This window comes from Lissotriton vulgaris, chromosome 9 (genome assembly GCF_964263255.1).
Source record: "Lissotriton vulgaris chromosome 9, aLisVul1.2, whole genome shotgun sequence".
Classification (NCBI taxonomy): Eukaryota; Metazoa; Chordata; class Amphibia; order Caudata; family Salamandridae; genus Lissotriton; species Lissotriton vulgaris.
Window position 1 is genome coordinate 285785931 of NC_141697.1, and position 18077 is coordinate 285804007.

Genomic DNA, 18077 nt, shown 5'->3' on the forward strand with positions numbered 1-18077 from the left:
GTGGTACCCTGAAGTAAAGTCTCCAACTTGCCCACCTGTTATCTAGTGGAGGTTTCAGGGCCATCAAAGACCTCCCACAAGGGACCCACACTGTCTACGTGTGACACCTGGAGAAGCGTGCCCTCTCAAGTGCCCACATCGTCTGCTGGTTCCCAACTGGTGGCTTAGTGTGAGCGCTGAAGTCAGTATTGTGCCTGGAGACCAGATTACTTTGTGCGGAGCTCCAAAAGTACTGCCGGCATCCAAGGTGCATGGCCCCTGCATTGTGGGGCCTCAACACGCATAAGATTCTTGTTAGTGGTGAGCAGATTTACTGGTTGCGGGGCCATGCGAGGCCAGATTCATCAATCATGCCGTTTTTCTTTCGTGCGACATGCCGATTGCATGCATATTGAGTGCGGTGTCCAATTCACAGATTGCGACCCTTGGAGATAAGGGCATACCCGGAGTAATACCTCATTCTACCTCGTGCAGCACTGCTGAACTTGCGCTTGTGTGTGTGACCAGAATTGTCTGATGAAACCAGTATCAACGTGCACAAGACATTGTACCTCATTAATTGTCTTGTGAAACCAGTATCAACGTGCACCAGACGTTGTACCTCATTTTCAGGGAGGTACGGATTTTGCAACTCTTCGTTGTGTGTGACCGGAACTGTCTGGAGTGACTTGGATCAACATCCACCAGACACTGTGCCTCATTTCCAGGGAGGTGCTGGGGAGCAGATTTGTGTTCCGTGGTGTACAGATTACCTGGGTGCTACTTTGATTGACATGTGTCTGACAGGGTTCCTCCTTCCGAGAGGCTCCCCTGCTTCATCCCCCATTAATCAATTATTCCTTTTGTGTCCTCAGTGCAGCGGACCAACTGCCCTCCTGACGACTTTGTGTTGCTAGGAAGTATTGCCAGGATTGGGCCTGGGATGTTAGAGTAATATTTTAGGCTAAGAGAGCGATCAGAAGAGTCATGAGACTAAGCGACTCCCCCCCCCCCCCCCCCCCCCCGTTCCACCCCCACCACCCTGTCCCCCTGTGCTTTACAGAACTGGGCTGGCGCCGGAAGGCACAGTGTGGAATCTTTTGATTGAACAACTATGACCCTCAGCCCGCTTCTGCTCCGCATACCGTGGGTGAACATCTTGAGCAGTGGCCAAACCTCCATTTGTCGACTGGTGCCTAATTAACCCTGCTATATGCACCCACCTTCATACCGGGGACCCTGAAAAAGTGGGACTCCGGCCACAATTGGCCTAGAATCAGGAGGGAAGGTTTTCTTTATGTCCAGCCTATGGGTGTAGGGAAGTTGGAGGTAGATGAATGGTGGAGAAGGACTTGGGCCACTGGATCTGCATGTGCATTATAAATAGGGCTCTCTGTTTTATGGTGGTCGCTCCCCAGTGTCCTGCTGCGTCACTGGTATCGTTGCTGCTTTGCTTTTGTGCCATTTACTGCTGCCTGCTGTGTGCCTGGTAGACGCTGTATTAAAACTGCATTTTTCATTTATTTAAAGCGCCGCTTTTCCTGTTTGCGCGCATTTCCACTGGGCTCCCCCCTCCGCCTCCATTTTGTCTGATTGTTGTTGTTGTTTTGGTCATCCCGAGCCCGCCCCGCCTCCCAGCTGAGACGCCCTCCCACTGACCATATCAGCGCTCCACCACAGTAAAGCGCCGTGACTCGCTCGTTTCCCCTGGACTGAGTGGTCGCTCCCCAGTGTCCTGCTGCGTCACTGGTATCGTTGCTGCTTTGCTTTTGTGCCATTTACTGCTGCCTGCTGTGTGCCTGGTAGACGCTGTATTAAAAATGCATTTTTCATTTATTTAAAGCGCCGCTTTTCCTGTCTGCGCGCATTTCCACTGGGCTCCCCCCTCCGCCTCCATTTTGTCTGATTGTTGTTGTTGTTTTGATCATCCCGAGCCCGCCCCGCCTCCCAGCTGAGACGCCCTCGCCCCTCCCCCTCCACTATCCATATATGACAGGAGTTCCCGCACGCAGCGTCCACGCGCAGCGACCGCGCCCAATTCGCGCCGAAGGTGCGCCAAAGGTAAGCCCGTCTACGCCCGTCCGCGCCTGGACCGCGCCCAGCGCCAGACCCCCTGCCCCTCGCGCAGCCAAGCCCCCCCGCATTACCTACGATGCCGCCACCCTCCTAGCCCTTAACCCCGGCCGCTCCACCAACTGCGTCCAAGCCGCTCCTGGACACACCCATGGACCTTTCTCCTGCTACTCCTGCAAATTCAGCGGCACCGTCAACATCTCCGCTACGACCACACCACAGATCCCCGACCCCAACCACCTACAATGCATCCTGCTCAACACCCGATCGGTCCACAGGCACGCCATTGACCTATGGAATCTACTAGACACCATCTCTCCAGACGTCGCCTTCCTAACGGAAACATGGATGAACGCTTCCTCCGCACCAGACATCACCATTGCCATCCCTGAAGACTATAAGATCACTCGCAAAGACCGTACCAGCCACACAGGAGGAGGGATCGCTATCGTCCATAAGAAATCAATCCGCATCTCTACCACCTCTGACGCCAACCTCGCCAACTCCGAACACCTCCACTTCCAAATACACATCGACCCCAAGACCACACTCAGAGGCACCCTCCTCTACAGACCACCAGGACCCCGAGCTAAATTCAGTGAAGACATCACGGACTTCATCACTCCACACGCGCTCCCCTCCAAAGACTACATCCTTCTAGGAGACCTCAACTTTCACCTTGAAAAGAGCAACGACCGCAACACCGCCACCCTCTTGGACAACCTCGCCAACCTCGGACTTAAACAACTGGTCACCTCCCCCACCCACATCGCAGGTCACACACTCGACCCAATCTTCACCTCCAGCAACCATGTCTCCTTCAGCCACACCACGGACCTCCTCTGGACTGACCACAGCTGCGTCCACTTCACCTACAACAAACCAAAACCCAACATACTCCTCCAACCTACCCTGCAAAGAAACTGGAACAAAATCACCACGGACCAAATCTCCGCATCGCTCCTTCGATACCCCCCAGCCCTATCTTCTGACACCAACGAAGCCGCCGCCAACCTCACCCTATGGTTATCCAACACCGCCGACACCTTAGCACCACTGAAAAAACGTCAAAGCAAACCTGGCAGCAAGAAGGCCTCATGGTTCAACGATGATCTCAAGAAGTCCAAGAAACTCTGCCGTTCCCTTGAAAAGGCTTGGAAAAAAGACCCAACCACCAGCACCAAGGACGCCTTCAAAAGCGCCACCCGCACTCACCACCAACTGATCCGAAAAGCCAAGAAAACAGCATTCAAAGATCGACTTGACAACAACGCCCACAACAGCAAGGAACTTTTCAACATCGTCAAGGAATTTTCCAATCCCTCGGCCAACTCCAACGACATCACCCCATCTCAAGCCCTCTGCGACTCCCCAGCCTCATTTTTCCACAACAAGATTGCAGACATCCACAACAGCTTTGACAACCAACCCAGAAACCAAACCACCCTACCATTTGCTGCTCATCTTCCCCCCGTGAACACCCTTAACAACTGGAACCCGATCTCCACTGAGGACACCATCCGGCTGATGAATTCCATCCACTCAGGATCCCCCACAGACCCATGTCCTCACCACATATTCAACAAAGCAGACTCCGTCATAGCACCACACCTCCGAGACGTCATCAACTGCTCCCTCAACTCCGCCACCTTCCCGGAAGACTGGAAACACGCTGAACTCACCGCCCTCCTGAAAAAACCAACAGCAGACCCCACCGAACTCAAAAATGACCGCCCCATCTCGCTCCTCCCATTCCCGGCCAAAGTCATCGAAAAGGCTGTCAACAACCAGCTCGCCGCCTTCCTCGAAGCCAACAAATCCCTCGACCCCTCACAATCTGGCTTCCGAGCAAAACACAGCACTGAGACCGCCCTCATCGCAGCAACAGACGACATTCGAACTCTACTGGACAATGGAGACACAGTCGCCCTCATCCTCCTTGACCTCTCTGCAGCATTCGACACAGTCTGCCACAGCACCCTTTTACAACGCCTCAATAACATCGGAATCCAAGGAAAAGCACTTGAATGGATCACCTCGTTCCTCACCGGAAGAACCCAGAGAGTCCGCCTTCCTCCATTCAAATCCGAGGCCTCTGAAGTCATCTGCGGCGTACCTCAAGGATCCTCACTCAGTCCCACCCTCTTCAACGTATACATGAGCCCCCTCGCAGCCATCGCACGCCAACACAACCTCAACATCATCTCTTACGCAGACGACACTCAACTGATCCTCTCCCTCACCAATGACCCCAGCACCGCCAAAACTAACCTACACGAAGGAATGAAAGAAGTTGCCGAATGGATGAAACAAAGCCGTCTGAAACTGAACTCGGACAAAACAGAAGTCCTCATCTTAGGTACATCCCCCTCTGCTTGGGACGACTCCTGGTGGCCAGAAGCCCTCGGAAAAGCACCCATTCCGACAGACCACGCACGAAACCTAGGCGTCATCCTGGATTCTTCACTCTCAATGAACAGACAAGTCAGCGCCGTTTCCTCTTCTTGCTTCAACATTCTTCGCATGCTCAGGAAAACATTTCGCTGGATCCCCTCCGAAACGAGGAAAACAGTCACCCACGCTCTGGTCACGAGCCGACTGGACTACGGAAACACCCTCTACGCAGGTACTACCGCAAAACTCCAGAAGAAGCTCCAACGAATCCAAAACGCCTCAGCCAGGCTCATATTAGACATCCCACGCAACGAACACATCTCCGATCACCTTAAAGACCTCCACTGGCTACCCGTCAATAAAAGGATCACTTTCCACCTGCTTACCCACGCACACAAATCACTCTACGACATCGGACCAGATTGCCTCAACTCACGACTGTCCTTCTACACCCCCTCCCGCCAACTACGTTCTTCCAGCCAAGCCCTCGCCACTGTACCTCGCATCAACAAGACCACCATGGGAGGCAGATCCTTTTCCTACCTGGCTGCCAAAACATGGAACTCACTCCCCGCGTACCTTCGCCTTACCCAGAACCACCTAGCATTCAGAAAGCAACTTAAAACATGGATATTTGACAAGTAACCCTCCTTCTCCTTCCTAAGCGCCTTGAAACCCTCTGGGTATGTAGTGCGCTATACAAATTCCATGACTTGACTTGACTTGACCATCTGTATTTATCCATATTTATTTTTTGGTAACTTTTTCTGCATTTATTCAGATTTATTATGGGTTTTGTGAAAAAATAAAGCTGCAACAGGTATATTTCTGCATTTATTTAACCAATAAATATGCAGTCACCCTTGAATGCCTGCCAGGTTTTAGTGATATGAACACCTGCAGAAGATAAATAAATGCACTTATATGAAAATATGCACATCTAAGTATCAGCCTTGTACATACCTACTGCTGTTTAAGCCACTTTACTACAATTCCTTCTTTTAACACCCTTACCTATCAATCCACATAGGTATTGGCCTGGCAAAGTGTATTTAGAATCACTCTAAAAGCAACCAATTTCTGTTTTTATCCACATTTAAAAATAAATACAGACAAGAATATAAATGGTTTCTGTCTGTATTTGTCTGTATAAATCAGTAAAAACTGAAAACAGGGAGCCTTAATCATAAACTGACCTAACGGATATCAGTTGCACCACATTATGGTGTCGGTGTTTGCGAGTGCGCTCCAATACGGACCTGGCTGATATCCATGGAACCGAATATCTGTGCTGAACGAGTGTGTGGGAGTGATTATACCGCACAGCGGAGGTCCTTTACACGTTGATTCCTTGCCAAAAGAATACTACGTTTGACATTGGTTTTACCTGCACGACTTTGGCCCACGTTGCTGTTTAAAAGAGTTGTAATTAACTGTGTGTACACACTTCTGATATCGTTGTGATCTGGGGTGCACCCTATAACTGTGTGGTATTGAATTATAAAGATTTTCTGGGTGGGCCTCGTTCTGACGTTTTGTCCCGCATAAGAGTGCTGGGGGGTAAAGTAGGATCTTTCGCAAGTGTACATATTACTCATGTCATTTTAACACGGTTGGGCCTAGTATGCTAGCGATATTTCCAAATGTGATTCATGCCCAGAAATGCATGATGTTCATGTTATGTTAATTAATGTGTGCGTTGAATACAAACTTTATTTAAATACACCATGTGTTGTGTCTCTTTTGAGACACTCAGTGTATTTTTTGTGTGAGAGTGCTGTCAAAATGCTTAACACATTGCCTCTGTGATAAGCCTGACTGCTCAGTACCAAGCTTCCTAAGGTTGAGTTAAACAGTGAGTGTAATCAGCCACCCCTGACGGAAGTGGTAGGTTCTGTCTGGTTAGGGCCTCGCCTCAGCCAATCAGAACATGCCAGTTCAAACAGCTCCTTCCCGTTACATTTTGTGTATGTTGGGATGTTTGCAAGCATAAGGAGCATGACTTTTTTCAATACTGATCTCCATGACTAGCGGTGCCCGTAGCTACTCGTACATGTTTATTTTTTCTAAACTTGAAGGACACAAAATGGGGGATTGGTGCTACCCACAGAGGACATCATCATCCACCCACTTGTTACCATTTTGTTGTTTCCATGGCTGTCTGTAGGAAGCACACAAGGTATTGTTAGAGCAGCCACTTGGGAGTTGCAAATGAACGTAGGCTGTGACCTGGCTAAATATTCAGTGCGGACAGCCTCCCTGAAAGACTCTCGGTCGAGGGAAATTCTGCCCAGTCTGACAGACTGGACTTCCTGAACTTGGAGGGTACAGGGACAGGAGTGGAATGTTGCCAGTTGTATCCTGGATAGGGACATGTCCGAGTAGCCATGCTGAAACTCATATGGCCGCCTCTGCTGCTGCTCTGAACTTACCTGCATAAAAGAACCAAGCCAGCCCAAGGAGTCAAGACAAACATTTTAGGCAACCAATACCCCTTAACCCATGATGTAAGCTACCTCCGGGGCACAATAAGTAATTTCTAGAACTTTGAAAAACTATTTTGATGCTTTGTACTATTGACTACATTTGTGTTTGCATTGCTTTTGGTGCTTGTGTACACTAACTAGGGCAGCACACAGTAAATATTAAAGTCTTTGAAATTAGCCCCATTGTGGAGGGATGATTGCGATCTTCAATTTTATATACTCATGACTGTGAGCAGTTAATGATCAGAATTAGTATGCGTCTGCAAACATTACGAACCATATTGTTGTTGCCGTACCTATATTGTTGGGGTATTGTAATTTTTAACAAATATTAGTTATACATTTTGAGATTTTATGGTGTTGTGTGCTCACAATTCTGGCAGGCATTCATACAATCCTGAACTCCACAGAGTCTATAACCCTTTCAGGGAAACAGCCTGCTCCCACTGTGTCCAACATGAAGCGGCGAACAACACACGAGTGAAAATCTATATTTTTCAATATATACCACACTTTTAATGTAGTAATTTAGATTGGATATTCATATTTATTGGGTAATAGCTTGTTATACTTTATCTGACTTAACTGTCATACCATTTCCAATGATCTTGGCTACCACAGCTCGACCAAATTACTCAGGGTAGCCAAGAAGTTCTGCGATTCCACCGCAAGCCCAGTGTCAAACCTCCATTCCTGTAGGAACACATGTGGTCTCATATTTGATACTGGTAGGTGGACCTTACAATTTCAGGCTTTTAGAAAGAGGCGGACAGCTAATACTCTCTTGTCATAATCATGGCTTAAATATAGCTGAAAACTTTGAAGTCATGCACAGAATATGCATGTTTTTTTTTTCTTCAAAGGTGATCATGCAAGTTTTAATTCCAATGTCAAAACAACAAAAAAGGTGGGCAGCTTTACAATAGTTTGTGTGACAGTATAAGTGGCCCTGGACCTTTCAGATGAGCTTACCTTCAGAGTCTTTATATGGTTCTCCATTTCTTCTCTTTCCTGTCTGAAGTGCCCGAGCATCTCCTGGACATTCCTTTCCTGCTTCGTTTTTGTGTTCTGTGCCCCTGACCTGAGATCCGACAGCTCCCTTTGGTGAATGTCTCTCTCCATCTTTAGCTGCCGGCTCGCGTTGGCAAGCTCTTCCTGGGCGAACTCCTGCTCCTTCTGAACCTCAGAAATAGTTTTACGGAGGTCCTTGTTGGCTTTCTCCTCTTCTGCTAACCTGTTGGTAAGTTCTACTCTCAGAGCACTCAAGTCTTTGATGGTCTCTTGCATTTCCAGTAGACGATCATTGTCCTTGGCCCGCATGTGGTTGACTTCAGAAAGTTCTTCTTCAAGGCGGTCTTTGTCCTCCCTGAGCTGGTGCTGAAGCTCCCTGTGTCTCTGGACATCTGCCTCCAGCTGGCTGATGATGTCCCGAGTCTCTCTCAGCTCCCGCTCCAGCTCCATTTTGTGAGTCCTGGATTCTTGGAGTTTTACATCCCGGCAATGCAGCTCCTCCTCTTGCTGTGCTCGTTTGGCAAGGACATCGCTAAGCTCTTTCCTCAGATTTTCTATTTGGTGCACAGCAGCCTGGAGCTGCGATTTCAGCTCATCCTTTTCTTTCACCAACTGAAATAAAAAGAAAAATAATTAATGTGTACAATTTCAAATAGGTGCATGTTCTAATACAAGGGGAAACATGTGATGAACAGAATGTAAACACAGTCCTTGGTGCTACACAACTCCAATTACTACATAAGCTACAGGGCCAGTAAACTCCTCTTTAGAGAAAAACAGATGGGTTATGACATGTTTTGGAGTTGGCCTTCAATACACTTTAGTGTTGCAGAAATAAATAACAACTGGGTGTTCCAAATAATTGAATTTTTTTTTACTGCAAAGAAAAACAAGAACACCGAGGTGGGCACTATAATGCCCTTGTTCGTGGGGGTGGGTGCTCTGTTTCCATTCTTCATTTCTAGTAGAAATGTCCACAGAGGCTTGTTTTGGTAAAATACAGAATACGATTTCAAAGATAGATTGTTCAATCCATGTTTGCTATAGGAAAGACTATAGAAAATCAATATAGAGCAATAGCTTGAAAGAAAGTACAACAGAGAAAGAACTACTCAATTCTTACAGATGAAGAGAGCTACCGAGGTGAGATGCCTAGATGGCATTCACATTCCTCAACAACCTTAGTCATTCAGCAATCCTCACTCAACCACTCCTACGATAGGAACAATTTACATATCTTTCCCCTTATTAATATTAGCAACCTACAGCATGCACAGCTACCCTGTGGGGTTTCCCAGCGCGAGGAAAGTACAGATAAAATGTCCCAGGACAGTGACTTCGAATATCCATGTCTTCAGATTTTTGCAGAAAGTAAAAAAAAATGACTTGCAATTTCTGCGTCAGGCACAGAATTCCACAATTTAGGGCCTAAGTAGGCAAAGGAATTGCCTTTCATACGGGTTTAACTGAACCTTGGTACGATGAACAAAGCTTGATTCAAGGGTCTCAAGGATCGATTGGGCTGATAGGGAGCCACCAGTTTCAGGATGTAACGTGGTGCCATGCCAAATTTGGCTTTCAACATGTAGCACCGTGCTTTAAACTCGATAGATTTGGAAATCTTAAGCTGATGTCCTTCCTGGAGCAAAGAAGCAACAGAAGCATATTTGAGTAAGCGGAAGTGCAGCATAGTATCAACATTTTAAACAATCTGTAAGCAGTGGACAGAGGACTTGTCCACACCTAGGTACAGCACATTGCCATAATCCAATCCAGATATGACCAGAGCCGGAATTACAGTCCTTTAGACCGCCAAGGGAGTTAGCCAAAGTATTCTTTTCAGCTGTTTAAGGACAACAAAGCATGTGCCAGTTACCTTAGCCACCTGCGGCTTTATGGGGTCTTTTTCGTCAATAAGAAAGCCCAGTTGTTTTACCTTAGACGAAGGAATAGGTGGAGTCCCAAAGAATACTGGCAAATGTCATGGGGCCCTGAAGGAGAGGGTATTACCCAGAACCAGAACCTCAGTCTTGTTGCCATTAAGTTTTTGTGAATTTTAATTCGTCCATGTCAACATGTTACTCATGGCCAGATGTAACAAGGATGGGTCTTGGCTCTGTGCTGAAGATAATAAGAAAAAGATCTGAGTATCATTGGCATATGAAAAGAGGGTAAGGCAACGGCTCACTATTAAGTCCATCAGAGAGCGGATATAGATGTTAACTAATAAGGGGCTCAAAATGGAGCCCTGTGGAACTCCGGAGGTCAGGGCCTGTGATATAGAGTTTACATTTTCCAAAAAGACTTGGAATGAATGGTCTTTTAGGAAGGAGTCAAGTCACCCCAAGGCTGAGCCTTCAAGTCCTAATGACTCCAGTCTGTTAGCCAGAATAAAGTGGGAAATAGTGCCGAATGCCACACTCAAATCCAACAGAATGCGAGCGGCTGTACCTCCCTCATCTGGATATTGCCTTAGATGTTCCTTCACACCAATAAGGGTGGACTCAGTGCTATGCCCAGCTCTGAAACCGGATTGTGAGGAATTGAGTAAATTATGGGCCTCAACAAAAGTGGTGAGCACGGCGTTAACATGTTTTTCCCGAATTTTGGAGAAGACTGGTAGCAGGGAAACAGGACGGAAATTCAACAGACAGGAAGGGTCCAGATTGGCATTCTTCAAAGGGGGAGGACTAGAGCGCGTTTCCATCTCTGAGGCACACAAACTTTGCTCAGTGATGTATTAAGGAGCTGCATGATCGCAGTTAAGATTGACATATCCAGCAGTCTAAGCTTATCTGGTGGGAGAAGATACAGGACGGCACCTGATTTAATAGACAGTAGCGCAGCCGAAAAGGATGCAACATCCAATGGAGGCCATACGTTTAGTTTAACAGCACACTCTGTCTTAGTTGCCAGATAATTAGCCTCCACTAAAGATGCATCTAAGGCGTTCCTATTAAAATTGACAGCTACTTGCAGGGAATCTTTGGCAATCTGTAGGTGAATCTTTTCCACTATGTGAGTGAAAACATGGCTAGTTCATCGCATTGGAACTGTGAAAAGGGAGGGCGTTGTCGAAATGTTACTAGCATCTGAGATATCTTTCACCACTTTGAAGAGTGTCTTCTGACAGTGCCATGACTTGGTTATTTTCTCTATATAATACTTAGTGCGGGCATGATACATTTTTAGTGATTCTCTACATTTAGCTTTAGCATCTATCATATGACTTCCTGCAGCATCTTTCAGGAACTTACACATGCACACTAACAGGAGAAGTGGAATAATGGTACGAAGTTAGTTGTAGATGTTTAACAATACCAATCACACAGATGTATATGAAGCTGAGGGCTAAATTACAAGACATAAGCCAACCAATATAGTCATTAAACCACCAAAAATTAAAAATTAAACCACTATGGCACACATTCCTTAAATTCAAGTCAAGATAAAAAAGGACAGAAAGTTGTTTTTTGGAAAAATATATATACTTTGTGTATTTATTCAAATGTTAACATTTTATCACAGTGATAACAAATCATTAAAAAATATACATGAAGTATATTAGACATTTCATTAAAAGCATAAAAAATCACAAAAAGTAAACATTGGTTTAAAAGTTCAAAAGAACAGGGGTCGACGCGGCGTTTCGGTTACGGGCTAACAGTAGACAACCTTCTTCAGGACCAAGTTCTAAAAGGAAACAGAAAATTACTTTTTTTTGCATTTCCAATTTTTCATCGACAAAGCATTTTTTCCAAAACAACACTATTTATTGGCTACACTATTCGGTGGTTGGCACTAATCAAAAGTAGGTGATTGTTGACATTATTAACAAAATAAAAGTAATTTTCTGTTTCCTTTTAGAACTTGGTCCTGAAGAAGGTTGTCTACTGTTAGCCCGTAACCGAAACGCCGCGTCGACCCCTGTTCTTTTGAACTTTTAAACCAATGTTTACTTTTTGTGATTTTTTATGCTTTTAATGAAATGTCTAATATACTTCATGTATATTTTTTAATGATTTGTTATCACTGTGATAAAATGTTAACATTTGAATAAATACACAAAATATATATATATTTTCCAAAAAACAACTTTCTGTCCTTTTTTATCTTGACTTGAATTTAAGGAATGTGTGCCATAGTGGTTTAATTTTTAATTTTTGGTGGTTTAATGACTATATTGGTTGGCTTATGTCTTGTAATTTAGCCCTCAGCTTCATATACATCTGTGTGATTGGTATTGTTAAACATCTACAACTAACTTCGTACCATTATTCCACTCCTTACCAACTTAGTGGCAAATTTGTGGGACAAATTTGGTTTACAATATACCTCCCCTGTCCCAAAGTTGACAGATAAGGGGGCCTCCTTTTACTTTCTATGACACTAACAGGAGAAGCCAACCTCACTCCACGGCAACACAACTACGATAAGGAAACATTTAAAAATGACCTCTAAAGGAAATTCGGAAACCATGTCAGTACTCTTCTTTCTCTGCTGGACCAAGTTGAACCTTCTTCCCATCTTGAAAGTCAATTGACTGTGCTTGCTCATACAGAACATTAGCCACATTGGCTGAAGACATCTCTTCCTACATGTTTCCCCATTGCTTCACTTCTACAACACACCTGGGAATAGGCAGCACACTTCATCTCTAGATCACAATCAGCTTCTCGCCCACTCTACACCCTCTATTCCTCTGTTTATACTTTGCCACTCTCGACAAATTACAAGCACCTTCATATTACCTCAAATCTCTCAATACTGACTGCTGCTCCGTCCACAAAGGAATGCATTCAACCACCACCCCGCCCCCATGATCCCAACACCTTCAGTCTCCAGAGTTGATACCACATATTGATCTACAGAACTGGAAGATCCAACTATCAAAGAAAGTTAGTCAATTACGAGATACTACACATTGGAAAGTAAAGAAACCGCTCACAAAGGGTTGACAAATACCAGATCCAAGAGAGAATATATTGTATTTCTACCTTTGTTACGGCATGGTTTACGCTTACCCAACCATATAAATGCAGTGCTAATTTACCTGGAGAGGTCCGTGATAAACCATCCCCATGCACAGGCCCAGCAGGCTCTAAGTGAGCAGTTTATCAAGAAATTTTAGGCCCAGAATATAATAAATCCTCAGAATTCGGTCCAGTGTTCATGAAAGCTTCTAATACGGTTTTAAATTCAAACGTTTCTGGTGGATAAAGATTGCCTTGGTAGAAAGATAACAAAAAAGTACCTTAACAGAACTGAGCTCATTTTTTGAGCAGCAATAGACATTTTTATCGCATGTGCTGGATTATTAAAAAATAACAATTCTATCAACATTGTGCGTAAACCGGGTTGCAATAACAGCTTCAAAGGCACTCAGACAGCCAACTAAAAAGGATAAGAAGATGGGTGGTCACTCATTGCTTCAGACAGGCCCAATCACGGCCACCACACAATGGCCTGCTGAGACTATGGTGGAAATAAGAGAAAGGCTAGAACTCAAGGAAAATAAATCTGACCCCAATCTAAGAGCACATTTGTGCATGAACATAATCTCAAAATATATGTGCATGCACAAAATATGCGATACAAAAGGGGATGAAGGACGGAGCGTTTGAGCCAATCAAACACTCATTCCCAGTCAACTGATCTGGGTTTAATCAGTCATGTGTGAAAGCTGAAACTGACACATGCATGGAGTAAGAGTGCACAACGTGTGATCTAGGACAAGATCAGGTTTGCGACCGATGCAGACCCCTTGTTCTTCTCTCATTTACAGAGGGATGAGAATTATTTGTGCTCAGCGGCATGTCCCTCCCCGAATGCAAGTTCTAATCAGGTGCTGGACTCCTGGTCCAAGGGAAGGCGGGCTACAAAACCAGTTTGTTCTCTTTGCAGGACCCTGTGCAATAACACGGATGCAGGGCATACTTTTACTGACTATGGGGTAAAAATGAAATATTTGAATGCATCTATAAAGGCATGTAGTAGGGAAATCAGCTCCACGGACCACATTAGGTGATAGCTAGGGCCAGCTTATTGATTGGAACAGATCCACTCTCCCAAAGACTCATTCCTCACAAAATAATGTTGTTACAAAATTTAAATAGATGCCTATCTCGCTGATAATTAATCAATCAATAGATGCCTATCTCGCTGAACATATGTTTTTATTTTTAAAACATTATTTCCCTTGACTTGAAAACTAAAGGGCCAACCATATTTCTTATTTTTTAGATACCTTAAAATAATAACTGTAGGCCACAATGCCAACAACTTGTCATTGTATATATCTGTGAAATGACGTTGGCCTGTACGATCAGTATTAATGCAATTAGCACTAGTACAATACAATACAATACAATACAATACAATGCAATGCAACGGTCTCGCCTTTGCAAAAGTTAGAGCTATTGGCATTGTAAATGACAAACGTTTTATTTATGGGTTGGTTTTGAAAACAGATAAATAAATGGCATTGTCATTTATAATGCCAATAGCTTTAGCTCTCGCAAATGCGAGACCTATTGCATTTGCACACACACACACACACAGCCACACACACACACACACACACACAGAGCCACACACACACACCAAGAGCCACACACAAACACACCAAGAGCCACACACAGAGCCACCCACACACACACACACACACACACACACACAGAGCCACACACACAGAGCCACACACACACAGATCCACACACACACACCCACAGAGCCTCACCCACCCCCACCCACACAGAGCCACACACAAACCCAGAGTCACACACACACACATACACAGAGCCACACACACACAGAGCCACATATACACACACACAGAGCCACACACACACACACACACACACACACACACACACACAGCCACACAGAGCCACACACAGAGCCACACACACACACAGAGCCACGCAGAGCCACACACAGAGCCACACACACACACACACAGTCATGCACACAGGGCCACACACACAGAGCCATACACACACACACACACACACAGAGCCACACACACACACAGAGCCACACACACACAGAGCCACACACATAGAGAGCCACACACGATCTGGTCATCATAGGAAGAACAAAGTATAGGATCCTGTTAGGATTGAGACGTCATAGATAAATAAGACTGACGAGTATCATTGTGAATGTGCAGTATTAATGCCTTCGCCTCAAAGCATGCATGGTGCATAACAGTGTGCATTCTGCTGTGTACTCAAGACCAAAGCCCTAATCTCTCAATGCCACTCATGCGGGCTGGTGTGCGGGAACAAGTAGAGAGGTAGAGAGTAGTAGAGAGAGAGGTAGAGAGAGAGGTAGAGCGGTAAGAGGTAGAGAGTGAGTGGTAGAGGGTAGAGAGTGAGTAGTAGAGTGTGAGTAGTAGAGAGTGAGTAGCAGAGTAGTAGAGAGTGAGTAGTAGAGAGTAGTAGTGGTAGAGAGTGAGTAGTAGTGAGTAGTAGAGAATGAGTAGAGAGTAGCAGAGTAGTAGAGTGAGTAGTAGAGAGTGAGTAGTAGTGAGTAGTAGAGAATGAGTAGAGAGTAGCAGGGTAGTAGAGAGTGAGTAGTAGAGAGTGAGTAGTAGAGAGTAGTAGAGTGAGTAGTAGAGTGAAAAGTAGAGTAGTAGAGTGATAAGTAGAGAGTGAGTAGTAGAGTGGGTAGTAGTGAGTAGTAGAGAATGAGTAGAGAGTAGCAGAGAATGAGTAGAGTAGTAGAGAGTGAGTATTAGAGAGTAGTAGAGAGTGAGTAGTAGAAAGTGAGTAGTAGTTAGTAGTAGAGAGTAGTAGAGCGTAGTAGAGAGTAGTAGAGAGTAGTAGAGAGTAGTAGAGAGTGAGTGGTAGAGAGTAGTAGAATGAGTAGAGAATAGTAGTGATTAGAGAGTGAGTAGTAGAGAGTAGTAGAGAGAGTAGTAGAGAGTAGTAGAGAGTGAGTAGTAGAGAGTAGTAGAGTGGGAAGAGTGTAGTAGAGATACACACAAGGGCTCACAAGCACAGGACAGGGCCATACTCACCGGAGGGGCGTCACACGCACAGGAGGGGCGACACATGCACAAAAAGAAACAAATGGCAAAATGATGTATGCTGCATACTGAGAACTTAAAACAAGCAGCGGAACCTGGAAGACAAAAAATATTAGAGATCATTCACAGTATCCTCTCGATACTGCATTTTCCATTGAATGGCCAATCATAACTGATGAAACAATATGCATCAACCGGTAAGACGGTGTTAGGCAGATACATATATTTTCCTGAAAGTCCAGTCACGAGGTATCTGAAAATAATAATTTTAAAACGGGGTACTTGGGATCTGAAGGAAGGTGGTTGCATTGCACGCAGGATGGGTAGTTAATGGAAGCGAGCTCTGCTTTAAAATAAACTCATTAGTATTGTTGTACATAAAAAAATGTAAATCGGTAAATAAGCCGCTTCACATTGCGAGGAATCATGGCGCCTGCTCGTGAGTGCACCACCCCATCACCCTGCTCCATCCCCCCACACCAATGACGCAGTTACCATCTGATGCTTCACCTCGGTGATGCGACATCCCACCGTCTTTCACATGGTGGGTGGAAAGAAAGGTATTTTGTTTCCGACTTGCACTTAACTACAGAGCATTTATTATTCGGTGAGATTATATTTACAACTGCATGTCTTCGAATGCAGGGACCGTACTTGCGCGAGTCATGACCTACATTTTTTAAGAGGTAACTGTAGGCTATTGCCTCTCGAATGACTTGAACATGGAGTAAATAAAAAACAAGTGCTCACCAGGATTTTTGCATCTCGCTTTCCCTTTAAGCAAGATGCAAAAATAACCCACCATGTAACACAACTCCCCGCCACATATCCGCACAAACCCCGACCTCAGCCCACCACACACCAACACAACACGACCCAACCACGCACCTCACACAAGTTCCCATTACAGCAAGCTCACAACACACGTGTGCTACACACCACAAGCCCCCGCAACGTATCACCAGAACACCCACAAGTCAACACAACACAGGTGTGCTACTCACCACCAGTCTCGCATCCACACAACACCCACACTTCACCACAACACACGTGTGCTATGCACCACCAGCCCCCGCCACTCATCACCACAACACACGTGTGCTAGGCACCACCAGCCCTCCCCACGTATCACTACAACACCCATAAGTAACCACAACACAGGAGTGCTACTCACCATAAGCCCCGGCCACGCTTCACTACAACACACGTGTGCTGCACACCACCAGCCCCCGCCACGCATCAATATAACACCCACGCATCACCACAACACATGTATGCTACACAGCAGCAGCCTCACTTCGTATCACACAAGCTCACACAGAACCTTAACAAGTTATGACCACAACAAACCTTGGCTGTACATCATCATAAGTCATCGAAGCTACACTGGACTCAAAACACAATTCAACCCGCATTAATCTGCACTTCATTCCACTATGCATCACCCCCTTCAAACACCACAGCCCACCCACCCACACTACACGTGTCCCCCACGCACCACAGCATCGCCGTGCACGCAGCACCTCCAAGTCCCAGCGCCTCACCACGGGTCTCGGGGGTGCCACTGGTGCAGTGACACCGGGGCTCAGAGCTGCCCACTTCACCCAAATTGTATTTGTGTTTTACTGTGAAACTAAGGGGAGGGGCAGATGGGCATGGTTTCCTCACGTGTTTTAGGACCCGATGCCACATAGTCCCACGTGACCCGTTACCACAACAGACCCTGCCACGCACCAACCAATGCCCGGAATCTTCACACCTCACAAGAACCAGCCACAATTAACCACACACCACTAAACAACCACCCCAGACAGCACCAACCCCAAGCTCTGACAAACCCAGAACGTATCACAAAACAACCCCACTCCGCGCAACCAACCTCAGCCACCCCGGGCACATTTCTGCAATGCAAGATCTCAGAAAGATAGCTGAGCAATTTAAGCTCTTGCTGCTGTATCGCACGCGGCGGGGGCTGCCAGCGGCCTGAGGGTGGGTGTGTGCTTTGGGGTGGGGGGAGAACCGACCTATCGACAAGACCCCCCTCCTCCATTGCCAAGGGCCCCAGCTCCCATCCACACCTGGGTGGGCACTCTGGACATCAA

General features: G+C 45.9%; 1 protein-coding gene across 1 annotated transcript in view; it reads right to left on the reverse strand.

The window, feature by feature from the left end:
* CEP128 (centrosomal protein 128) overlaps positions 1–18077 on the reverse strand; it is a 757252-nt gene that overhangs the window by 517380 nt on the left and 221795 nt on the right. The window contains exon 13 of the mRNA XM_086937589.1: positions 7905–8555. Coding sequence (XP_086793715.1) covers positions 7905–8555 — 651 coding nt within the window. The remainder of the gene's footprint in view (positions 1–7904; positions 8556–18077) is intronic.